At 34.9% G+C, this 12,680-nt stretch overlaps 1 protein-coding gene across 2 annotated transcripts in view; it reads left to right on the top strand.

Annotated features, from left to right (window-relative positions):
* The window catches only part of TRPC1 (transient receptor potential cation channel, subfamily C, member 1), an 81,841-nt gene that overhangs the window by 16,888 nt on the left and 52,273 nt on the right, over positions 1 to 12,680 (top strand). Inside the window, exons 3-4 of one of the 2 annotated variants that reach the window (XM_011958078.1) lie at positions 2,263 to 2,364; positions 6,949 to 7,151. In XM_011958078.1, coding sequence (XP_011813468.1) covers positions 2,263 to 2,364; positions 6,949 to 7,151 — 305 coding nt within the window. The remainder of the gene's footprint in view (positions 1 to 2,262; positions 2,365 to 6,948; positions 7,152 to 12,680) is intronic. The other variant, XM_011958079.1, reaches the window with a different exon arrangement.

Here is a 12,680-nt window from a genome sequence, read left to right as displayed (position 1 = left end):
TGTTTCCCTCATAACTGCTATTGATTTATCAAATAACATACTATTTGTGCAGAATAAGTCAATGGTAACTCCTTATTTACAAGACATTTTAATGTAAATGAATATTTTTATAGCTGAAGCTTATTCTTTTAAGCATTGAAAGATTTAATGTAAATCTTTATTCTTTACTAACTAATGTAGCTGAATATAATTTAATTTTACCATCCTTAGTTGGAATAATAGAGAATGTAATTATTTTACTTTGCTTCATATGGTCTGAAACTATTAACATTGTCTGTCCTTACATTAAGTGGCTTTAGACTGCTGTGCATGGATAGTGATTTTGCTGTACTGGTATTTAATCTTTTCAGTAGTCAACTTTTAGTAATTCTTGCTTCCTTTCCCTCTACGGTATTGGTTTTAATCTAGCTATTCTTTTATTCAGTAATGATCCAAAGGATACTTGGGAAAGCCAGATATTCATCATTTATAGACAATTTTAAATCAGAATGATTGGGTCTGTTTCTTTTGGGAAATAATACCCATGGAGTTTGTTTGTGACAGCTCAATATGTTGCTGTTTTTAAATCCATGGCTATTTTTCAGATTGTTGAAGTTGCCTGGTGTTTGACTTTGCAAGCTATGGCATTACTATAGTTAGCTTTATTGGTTAATATTAAAAATCATACGCCAGGCGCAGTGGCTCACGCCTGTAATCCCAGCACTTTGGGAGGCTGAGGTGGGCGGATCTCTTGAGGTTGGGAGTTAGAGACCAGCCCAGCCAACATGGTGAAACCCTGTCTCTACTAAAAATACAAAAATTAGCCGGGTGTGGTGGCATGCACCCGTAGTCCCAGGTACTCAGAAGGCTGAGGCAGGAGAATCCCTTGAACCTGGAAGGCGGAGGTTGCAGTGAGCCGAGATTGCGCCACTGCACTCCAGCCTGGGCGACACAAGACTCCGTCTCAAAAAAAAAAAAATTAAAAATCATAAATGAAATATTTAGTAGTAATGGATATAGCATTCTTTTTGTTCATTTCCTGCAACTGACTAAATATGCTAAAATCTGAAGAGAAATGTTTGCAAAGCAGAATAATAATGCTAGGACTTTAAAGCATAGGCCACAGCTCAATGAACCCTGAAAGTTTTAAGGGATAGTACAATGGGTTAAATTTCCCATCTGGGTGGGGTGTTTTTCTGTGGGAAAACATAGGTGATTCCTATGAGGACTCCAACCCTTTTTTTTTGAGATGCATAGTCCTATTTTTAGATATTCAAGTAAAGTCTGCTACTTTTAGTCCTATTTTTTACATCCAGATAAAGTGGATATAAACTTTACTCTTTTCAGCTACAAAGAATATTAAAGATCTGATATAGTTTTGTTCCCAAGAGCAAGAACATTGATTTAAATAGTTATTAAATATTATAGCAGTTAAAATGTACAGATTGAAAATAATCAGGGCATTTTCTTAAATTGAATCATTATCCCTATGTTTTCCTTCTTCCTTTATAGTTTTCCCTAAAAATCAAAAAACCTGATGTTATAGTTACCAATAGGACCATAGGCTTTGTTACAGAGTTGAAAAGTCCCCATTTCCTCAGAGTCGCCTTACTTTTTCCTCTTGTTAAAGTCGGATCTTCACAGTGAGTTATAAATTGGGAGTAGAATGATAAAGTCACTTCTCCCTCCTGTCTCTATGAGCTTTGGTAGCCTATTTGTGGATTATACTTGATAAAATTCCTCATAAATGTCAAATTTGTAGCATTTTAGTCAGCCATGTGTTTTAAAAATGGGAACAGAAGGCTCTTCCCTTTAGATATTCTCCCCATATTCCTGTTTGCATTGATGATGATCGTTTTCATTAGACTCAAAACAATCCTTTACGTGTAGTAATAAGTTCTTGACAGTTTCTTTTATAGATTTGGATTGTTAAGATTCTTTTGGTCCACAGTTCAAGAGTAAAGATCTTGAAAAAAAATTTTCAACTTTAAATGCTGCATGAATCAGCACTGTTACGCTAATAATCCCTTTAGTGAAACATGCATTATTTTACCAACTCATGCATTGAAACCAGGACAGAAACATGTGTATTGTGGTACACAGACGTACTCCTAAGGCAAGCAAATGTACTACTATTTGTACAGTCAACATTTTTGAAAAGTTAGTATTACTGTATATAATACAGTTTAAAATTTTTTAAAAGTTTTATTTATGGATTAGTAAAAAGAAGTAGTTTACCTTTTTATCTTCCATTTTCATTTTTAACTTTTTTTTTTTTTAAAGTCTGCAGATGCACTTTTGGTGGCAATCGACTCTGAAGTAGTGGGAGCTGTTGATATACTACTTAATCATCGGCCAAAACGATCATCAAGACCAACTATAGTAGTTAGTACTCTTAAATATTTACTAATTTGGATTTTTAAACCAGAATAGATCTCCTGCCCCATTGCCATTTTTTCCTTCCCTCAAATTTATTTTCTTTTTTCAAAAAATAGATCTTTTTTCTCACTCTGTAAAATATTACTTTAAAGTAAGTAGACACTTGCAGGAATAATTAGTATTTCTTTCAGGAAAGCTTTTTTAATTTAGTTGATATTTCCATAATTTTGTCACTGTGGACCAGTATTTATTGTTTGAAATATTCTGCAGGTAATGTTGAAAATATAGATTAGTTTGCAGATAGACAGGAATTAAATGTAAACAATGAAACCAATAAACTGGAAGAAAATGTAGGTGAATGTTTAATTGATTGGGAATGGAAAGACTTTATATGCATAAAAGCAATGGACAGAAATCACAGTGGCACAGTTTTTGCTATTAAAAAAGTTACGTTTTTGGGATCCAAACATCAGACAAAATTTAGAAAGCAGATGAATAACTGACAAAAGATATTTGCAGCATGTATCAAAAATTAATAATCTTAATATTGGACAAATTGGTGAAAAACAGAAAAGGACGTAAAAATCGCAGAAAATACAAAATGTTAAATCTTAATGATAATCAAATACAGTAAGATACTAATTTTAAACTTACCAAGTTTACTTATTAAAGTTGAAAATTAAAAAGAAATCATTGATAGCAAGGGAGTATTATAGTCTCATATGCAACTAGTGAGGCAGGTATTTTGGAAAATGTTTTGGCAGAATCTGTCATAAGAAAGATGTTCATATGCTTTAACTTAGTGCTTTCTCCTCTGGGAACCTATCAAGGAAATGGGCAGAAATGTGGACAAAAATGTTGGTTGTGATCTTATTTGTAGTAATTTTTAAAAGCCCATGTGACATAATCTAAACATTCCAAAATAGAAGATAGGAAATATAAATGATTACATATATGTACGATGGAATATTATGCCATCATTAAAACAGTATTTTTAAAAGAATAGTTAGGAACATGGAAAAATATAGTAAGTGGAATAAGAAAAATAAAATAGATTGTACATATAATTTGATTCAAGCTTAAAAATATGCATAGAAAAGAGACTGTGTGGAAATGCAACAAAATGTTACCTAACAATCATCATCTCTCATTGAATAATCAAATTACAGATTTTTTTGTACTCTTTTTATTTTTCTTTATTGCTTTTGTAATTAGGAGGATAGTCACTACTACATAAATGCTAATTTTATTGTTTTTTATCAAATTTTAAACATGATAACATTCATTATTGGTGACGATATAGTGAAACAAGCAGTTTAAATAACTGCTGGATATATAGGCTGGCTATAAGCAGAAGAAAAATACTGTTTTAAGAAAGAATTATAAATTGGTTGTTGACTCTCTGCTGTGTTTGAGAACTGTGAGAGGCTCTGCTAAATTGCATACTTTATTTTATATATTAACTGAAAAATCTTACTCTCAATTCAGACTGTTACAAAAGTGTGACTTTCTCCGGAGGATAGTACCATTTAGTTTAAGCGATGGTAAGAAACCAAGAGGAATAAGGAACAAAGGTCTAAGAATATAGTCTCTATCCAAAGGATCAGAAATATCTAAAATACCATTCAATTTTCTGCCATTTATCTTGCAGTTATCATTATATTTTGGTACACCTGTCCCACCTTCTAGCCTTTTAGTCCATTTCCTTTCCTGTGGGGGAAGGGTAGGGTGTAGTGTGCTTGAGTACTGGAACCATTAACTGGTTTTATTAATCACCATTATCACTACTGATTAAATCTTAGTGTTGTCAGCCCTCACCTAGTTAGTAAAAGAACCTTTGGGAGGCTGAGACGGGTGGAACATCTGAGGTCGGGAATTTGAGACCAGCCTGACCAATATGGAGAAACCCTGCCTCTCCTAAAAATAGGAAAATTAGCCAGGCATGGTGCTGTGCACCTGTCATCCTAGTTACTTGGGAGGCTGAGGCAGGAGAATTGCTTGGGCCTAGGAGGTGGAGGTTGCAGTGAGCTGAGATCGAGCCACTGCACTGCAGCCTGGGTGACAGAGCAAAACTCTGTCTCAAAAAAAAAAAACAAAAAAAAAAAACCACTTTCTACTCTGTCTCTACTCTATTCAGCTTTTATTTAAATACACCCAGTGACAGCAAGATCATATCTTCTTTTTTTTTGAGACGTAGTTTCACTCTTGTTTTGTTGCCCAGGCCGTAGTACAATGGCGTGATTTCAGATCACTGCAACCTCCACCTCCCATGTTCAAGTGATTCTCCTGCTTCAGCCTCCCCAGTAGCTGTGATTACAGGTGCATGCCACCATGCCCAGCTAATTTTGTATTTTTAGTAGAGACGGGTTTTCACCATGTTGGCCAGGCTGGTCTGGAACTCTTGACCTCAGGTGATATACCCTTCTCAGCCTCCAAAGTGCTGGGATTACAGGCCCAGCCAAGATCATATCTTGATAGCCCTTTTACTTCTAGGGAGGCAATATTCAATATTTTTATATATTTTAAATAGCTACTGGGAATATAAACTGGCTATAAGCAGAAGAAAAATATTGTTTCTTTTAGTATTTCAATAATGGTAATATTCTTTTAGCATTTCAATGAATTCATTCTCTAGGCTTGCCAGATTGTCTTTTTGGCAATTGACTTTCAAATTTAGGTTTTTTATTTAATATTATACAGATTATATTATGAACAATGGAATTATGAACTTTAATCTTATGCATATCCAGTGGTGTTTTTCATACAGTTAAGTATGTTTCTTAGGAAACATGAGGACCACTTTTCTCTTAAGGGATTAAATACATATTTTTTTCTTCTTTATAACCTGTAATGCAATGATAAGATGGAAAAGGACTAGTTTTAGGTTTCTCTGTAATTTTAAAATAAATCCATTAATTTGAAGTCCTCAATCAATAAATAAGAAGCATGTAAACAAATTAGTCATAAAAGAGGAGGAAAATCAGATATCAGAAAATATTAAAACTTACCAGTGATCAAAGGAAATTAAATTACAATTTCATGATAGTATTTTTCACTATAAATTGGGAGTGATCATGCCTAAGGCTGGCAAGTGAAACTTTAGTGTGAAATGGGTACCTTCGTATATTATTGTTAATATAAACTATTAAAAGGACTTTAACAATATGTTTCAAGAGCTTCAAAACTGTTCATGGCCTTTAGACCCATAATTCCACCTCTGGGCTTTTATGTTGATGAGATAATCCTAAATTTGGAAAACGCTCTTTTCATAAAGATGTTTATGGTAAATTAGCAAAATAAAATACTTGAACACAGAATCTATGAACTTCCTCAAATTGCATACAAAATTCTGTGCATGAATTATTTTTTTCTGAAGATTCTGGGTTATGTAAAGATCCTGCTTTATGGATTATTAAAAGGGTCCCTGATCTTGGAGACATTGAGGACCACTGTTTAATCATTGGTTCTTAGGATACCTACTGTTTATGCCAAAGATGTCCTTAAAAGTCGGGGGGTGGGGGGTGTAGTAGAAAAAGGATTAGAATGAAATACTATACTGGAACATGTTCTTTGGGTAGTAGGAATATGGGTATTTTAAAAATTCTTTCTGATTTTCTGTATTTTCAGATATTTTATAATAAGTATATATACTACTTTTACAATATTACGAAAAAGAAAGAAGTATTAGAAAGAAAATATGATAGTTATAAAGTAGTCAACCTTTTTATTTAAGCCTGGTTCTTTAACTACTAATGTTACTTTCCTCATTTCATGCTCTTACCACACCCATGGGCTCCTGTAGTGGAAGGAGCTCCAGCTCCAGAGTAATACAAACCTGGATTCTGATCAGCACCCAGCCACCCTGTTTGTGGCTCAGGCACATTAACTTCTCTGAGCCTCAGTTTCTTCATGGGGATTATAATGCTAGGTTTTGCAGGCTACTGTGGCAATTAAATGAGATGATAAATGTAAAGTGCCTAACAGTTCCAGAACTCATTAAATATTAGCATTATTGTAAATTTCTTGGCATTTATAGTAGGAAGTAGTATATGTAATGATTGAAAATGTATAGAAAATTATACAAAATGAAGAGTGCTTCCTATTACCCTTTTCAAGTAGCTGCATTGCTGTGTGATAAGGTTTGCCATAGAGGTGAAATTCTTGTAGTTTTTCGACCATGTTAATATTCTCCCTATTTTTTTAGCATTTTTGTTTTCCTAATATAGTTTTCTAACATTCTTGTTCTTTATTTTTGTCAGACATGGTTCTATAATCTTGTGAAAATTAAACACTTTTCCCTAAGATATTTCTGTAGATATTCTCACTTCTTTGTTGGAAAAAAACAAATCTCTAGTTATATGAATGTTACCTATTGATGATTTTGTCTGTTACGATTACATTGCATTTATTAATTAGAGTTAAGTTTTGAGGTTTCAAAGAAAAATTTAGTCCAAGCAAGATGTTTAACATATTCCTTAAATAATTCTTAAGTTCTTTGTGCCTTCCTGTTTTTTCATTTCATTCTTCAGATAAATATATTTTTTGAAGTCACAAATGATAACTTTGGACATTTATATAAATATTTTTCAGAAACTAATGGAACGAATTCAGAATCCTGAGTATTCAACGACTATGGATGTTGCGCCTGTCATTTTAGCTGCTCATCGTAACAACTATGAAATTCTTACAATGCTCTTAAAACAGGATGTATCTCTACCCAAGCCTCATGCAGTTGGCTGTGAATGCACATTGTGTTCTGCAAAAAACAAAAAGGACAGCCTCCGACATTCCAGGTTAGAACATTAAACTTTTGATAAATAGATGTGTGATATAGTATATATCAACAATGTTGGTTTTTAAAATTGGTATTCTTTCTGTGCAGCTTTTAAGAAATGTTATTCTGGGGTGACTTATGAAAGCCAAACTTGTAGCTCCTTTGCTTTATATAATGCATTCTGCATTTTTAAGAAATGTTCACCAAATGCTGAATAATTGCAAAAATCCTTCAAATTATGAATGAAGTTATCTCATACCTGCTGGGAGGGGCACTATTTGCTTTTTAGAGGCAGAGTTTATTAATCCAAGAGATGTTCCAAGTCATGGAAGAAGTGGAGATACCACCTCCTATCTCATTTATAAAGAAATCAAAACTATTTTCTGTCTAACTAAATACTGACTTTTTATGCCTCTATCTTCACCTCTCACACAGTGTTCAAGTCTTTTTCTCTTTCTTATTGATCATCTCTTCCTGTTTCCCCAATTAAAAATGTTAAGAAAAACTCAGAATTGATTGACCAAGAAAATACTCTGTCATAGGTTGAGCAAGATCTCACATGGGCAGAATTTCTGTATAAGATACATGGTGCTGGACTAGATTTGAGAATGTGATTTTCAGCAGAAACATTTATACATACAGTCATGTGCTACATAATGACATTTTGGTTCAAAAACAGTTCACATATATGACATTGGTCCTGTAAGATTAAAATGGAGCTGAAAAATTCTTATCACCTACTGATGTCATTGCTGTGGTCACATCATAGTGCAACACATTACTCACATGTTTGTGGTGATGCTGGTGTAAACAAACCCTACTGCACTGCCAGTCATTTAAAAAAAGTAGAGCACATACAATTTTGTACAGTATATAATACTTGATAATACATGACTATGTTACTGGTTTATATATTTACTATAATATATTTTTATCATTATTTTAGTGTGTATTCCTTCTACTTATAAAAAATAGTTAACTAAAACAGCCTCAGGCAGGTCCTTCAGGAAGTATTCCAAAAGAAGGCATTGTTGTCATAGATGACAGCTCCATACATGTTATTACCCCTGAAGACGTTCCAGTGGGAGAGGATATGGAAGTGGAAGACAGCGATATTGATGATCCTAGGCCTAAGCTAATATGTATGTTTGTGTCTTAATTTTTAATAGTCTAAAAAGAAAAAAGTTAATAAAAAATTTTACAAAGGACAAAGCTGGAGGCATCAGGCTACCTGACTTCAAACTATACTACAAGGCTACAGTAACCAAAACAGCATGGTAATGTTACCAAAACAGATATATAGACCAATGGAACAGAACAGAGGCCTCAGAAATAATGCCACACATCTACAACCATCTGATCTTTGGCAAACCTGACAAAAGCAAGCAATGGGGAAAGGATTCCTATTTAATAAATATGTTGGGAAAACTGGCTAGCCATATGCAGAAAACTGAAACTGGACCCCTTTCTTACACCTTATACAAAAATTAACTCAAGATGGATTAAAGACTTAAACATAAGACCTAAAACCATGAAAACCCTAGAAGAAAACCTAGGCAATACCATTCAGGACATAGGCATGGGCAAAGACTTCATGACTAAAACACCAAAAGCATTGGCACCAAAAGCAGAAATTGACAAATGGAATCTAATTAAACTAAAGAGCTTCCACACAGCAAAAGAAACTATCATCAGAGTGAACAGGCAACCTACAGAATGCAAGAAAATTTTTGCGATCTATCCATCTGACAGAGGGCTAATATCCAGAATCTACAAGGAACTTAAACAAATTTACAAGAAAAAAACAACCCCATCAAAAAGTGGGTGAAGCATATGAACAGACACTTCTCAAAATAAGACATTTATGTGGCCAACAAACATATGAAAAAAAGCTCATAATCACTGGTCATTAGAGAAATGCAAATCAAAACCACAGTGAGATACCATCTCATGCCAGTTAGAATGGTGATCACTAAAAAGTCAGGAAACAGATTCTGGAGAGGATGTGGAGAAATAGAAATGCTTTTACACTGTTGGTGGGAGTGCAAATTAGTTCAACCATTGTAGAAGACAGTGTGGTGATTCCTCAAGGATTTAGAACCAGAAATACCATTTGACCCAGCAATCCAATTAATGGGTATATACCAAAGGATTATAAATTGTTCTGCTATAAAGACACATGCACACATATGTTTATTGCAGGACTATTCACAATAGCAAAGACTAGGAACCAACCCAAATGCCCGCTAGTGATAGACTGGATAAAGAAAATGTGGCACATATGCACCATGGAATACTATGCAGCCATAAAAAAAGGATGAGTTCATGTCCTTTGCAGGGACATGGATGAAACTGGAAACGATCATTCTCAGCAAACTAACACAGGAATGGAAAACCAAACACTGTATGTTCTCACTCATAAGTGGGAGTTGAACAATGAAAACACACAGACACAGGGAGGGGAACATTATACACTGAGGCCTGTTTGGGGGCGGGGGCTAGGGGAGGGATAGCGTTAGGAGAAATACCTAATGTAGATGACAGATTGATGGGTGCAGCAAACCACCATGGCACATGCATACCTATGTAATAAACCTGCACATTCCGCACATGTATCCCAGAACTTAAAAAGTATAATATTTAAAAATTAACAATAATAAAAAACTTATAGAATAAAGATATGAAGAAACAATATTTTGTACAGCTGTATGTGTTTGTGTTTTAAGCTGTTACTACAAAATGGTAAAAAAGTTAAAATTTAAGGTTTACAAAATAAAAAAGTTACAGTGAGCTAGGGTTAATTTAGTGTTAAAGAAAGAAACTTTAAAAATATAAATTTAAGGTAGCCTAAGTGTATACTTTTTATAAAGCCTGTAGTAGTACAGTAATGTTCCAGGCCTTCACATTTACTTACCACTCACTCACTACCTCACCCAGGACTGCTTCCAATTCTGCAAGCTCATTGATGGTAAATGCCCTGTACAGGTGTACCATTTTTAAATATTTTATGCTGTATTTTTCCTGTACCTTTTCTATATTTAGATACACAAATACTTACTATTGTGTTACAGTTACCTACAGTATTTAGTACAGTAACATGCTGTACAGTTTTGTAACCTAGGAGCAGTAGGCTATACCATATAGCCTAGGTATTTAATAGGCTATGTCAACTAGGTTTGTGTAAATTCAGTTAATGATGTTGGCAAAATGATGAAGTTGTCTAACAACACATTTCTCAGAATATATCCCTATTGTTGAAGAACAAACCTTTGATGGATTTGAGATAGTGACAAATCTCTAATTTGGGAAAGTCTCCTGGGAATCAATTTGATGTTTATTTGCAGAGGTTTACCTGGAAATTTTTTCTGTTTTCGAGTCTATTTTACAAAGAGATTTATGTTTCTCTTTGATAAGATCTGGTTGATAGCTATGGCTACATGACTTAACTTTTTAGTTTTAAAATGACTAGTTTATAAAATGACAAGCAGAAATTATCTTTAAGGCTTTTTCCAGTTTTAAAATCCTTTATTAGTATTAAGTGTAAATATTTTCCAAATTATATGCTTGTTAAATAAGTGTGTAGTTGAAGCAGCGGGGGCTTAGAGGTTGAAGCTAGAGAAAACACTTTACCTGACTTGGTTTGAGGTTGGGGGACAAACTTGTTTGAAGGCTTTTAGGGGAGCTATGACTTGACATGGATCTTTTAGTATGAGTATGAGTTAAAAATTGAAAGGTATTTTAGGCAGAAAGTAAAGCATGTGATTTGTTTATTTGGAAACTGCAAATGACTGGAACATTAACAGTAGAGTTTGAGAGAGTTTGTTAATGATCTTTGAGAAAACATTTGTATGAAATGGCAAGGACCCCTGACTTAAGTGATTTCTGGGAATTGCTAAGTAGAACTGCAGAAGAAAAGGAGGTTAACAAAATTAGTAAAAAGAGACCAGGCATGGTGGTTCACGCCTGTAATCCCAGCACTTTGGGAGGCTGAGGCAGGCCGATCACCTGAGGTCAAGAGTTTGAGACCAGCCTGGCGAACTTGGTGAAACCTCGTCTCTACTAAAAGTACAAAAATTAGCTGAGCGTGGTGGCATGCATCTGTAGTTCCAGCTACTTGGGAGGCTGAGGCAGGAGAATCGCTTGAACCTGGTAGGTGGAGGTCACAGTGAGCTGAGATTGCGCCATTGCACTAAAGCGTGGGCGACAGAGTGAGACTCTTGTCTCAAAAAAAAAAAAAAAATTAGTAAAAAGAGAAATAGCAAGGTTTCTCAGAATTTGAAGAGCCAGTATATTGGCAATAAGAAAGTGAGATGGCTGGACACGGTGGCTCACACCTATAATCCTAGCATTTTGGGAGGCCGAGGCGGGTGAATCACTTGAGTCCAGGAATTCCAGACCATCCTGGGCCACATGGCTAGACTTTACAAAAATAGCCAGATGAGGTGGCTTGCACCTGTGGTCCCAGCTATGCAGGAGGCTGAGGTGGGAGGATTGCCTGTGCCCAGGAGGTTGGGGCTGCAGTAAGCTGTGATTGCACCACCATATTCCAGCTGCAGTAAGCTGTGATTGCACCACTGCACTCTAGCCTAGCCTAAGTGACAAAGCGAGACTCCGTCTCAAAAAAAAAAAAAAAAAAAGAGAGAGACAATTGGTTTTTGTATTTTAGAGATGGTGTAGTTTCAGGGTAGTATTTCCTAATGGGCCAGGGAAGGGTAGTGAACCATTGTAGTTTAGAAAAACATTTTCAGTGATATAATAGCTGTGATTTGGTTTTAGTCTCAATATTTGATGTATTTTGAAATTTCAAATAACTTTAAAGAAGGAATCTTTATTTGTTATCTATTAGTGGAAGACAAAAATTTTAAACAACTTGAGAAACACCGGAATTGGGAAAGATAGCAAAGAAATGAATTGCCAGTTAAATTTAATTTGCAGAAGAGCTTTGTTTAACTTGCATAGTGTTTTTTATAATTTTGAATTTGAATGCCAGTAAGCCCTATGTACACTCAGCTTTATTCATATTATTACCAACATCACTCCTGAAGGCACATGAATTTGTAAAACTTGGCTTGGTATCTACCAAGAGAGTAGGATGTTGGCTGGGGTCATCTTAGGAATATGGAATTCTTCTGGCATAGTGGGAGAAAATGGCTTGGGAGAGAGACTGCTTAGTGCCACAGTCCTCAGTGAATATACAAGAGTGACACGGAGGTAGGAAATGACAGTGATGATGATGAAGGAGTATTGGAATAACTGAATGGAATGAATCTCCAAAAAGAGTGATTTTCATATGAGAATGAATGAATAATATAGCCTGTAAGATTCAGGTATCATGACATTATGCTTCCATATTGCCAGAATCTCTAAAGGGAAGTATTGTTCAATCTCAATTTTTCTTTTCATTTCTAGAGTTAACCACTGTTACTAGTTTGGTATTCTATACATGTTCCTTAATGGTTAATATTGCCATTGGTTAGAAATGTTGAGTCTTGCTGGGCGCAGTGGCTCATGCCTGTAATCGCAGCACTTTGGGAGGCTGAGGCAGGTG

The sequence above is a fragment of the Colobus angolensis genome, unplaced genomic scaffold (genome assembly GCF_000951035.1).
Source record: "Colobus angolensis palliatus isolate OR3802 unplaced genomic scaffold, Cang.pa_1.0 Scaffold46, whole genome shotgun sequence".
NCBI lineage: Eukaryota > Metazoa > Chordata > Mammalia > Primates > Cercopithecidae > Colobus > Colobus angolensis.
Note: the sequence above shows the minus strand (reverse complement) of the source record. Positions and strands in the feature narration are given on the sequence as shown.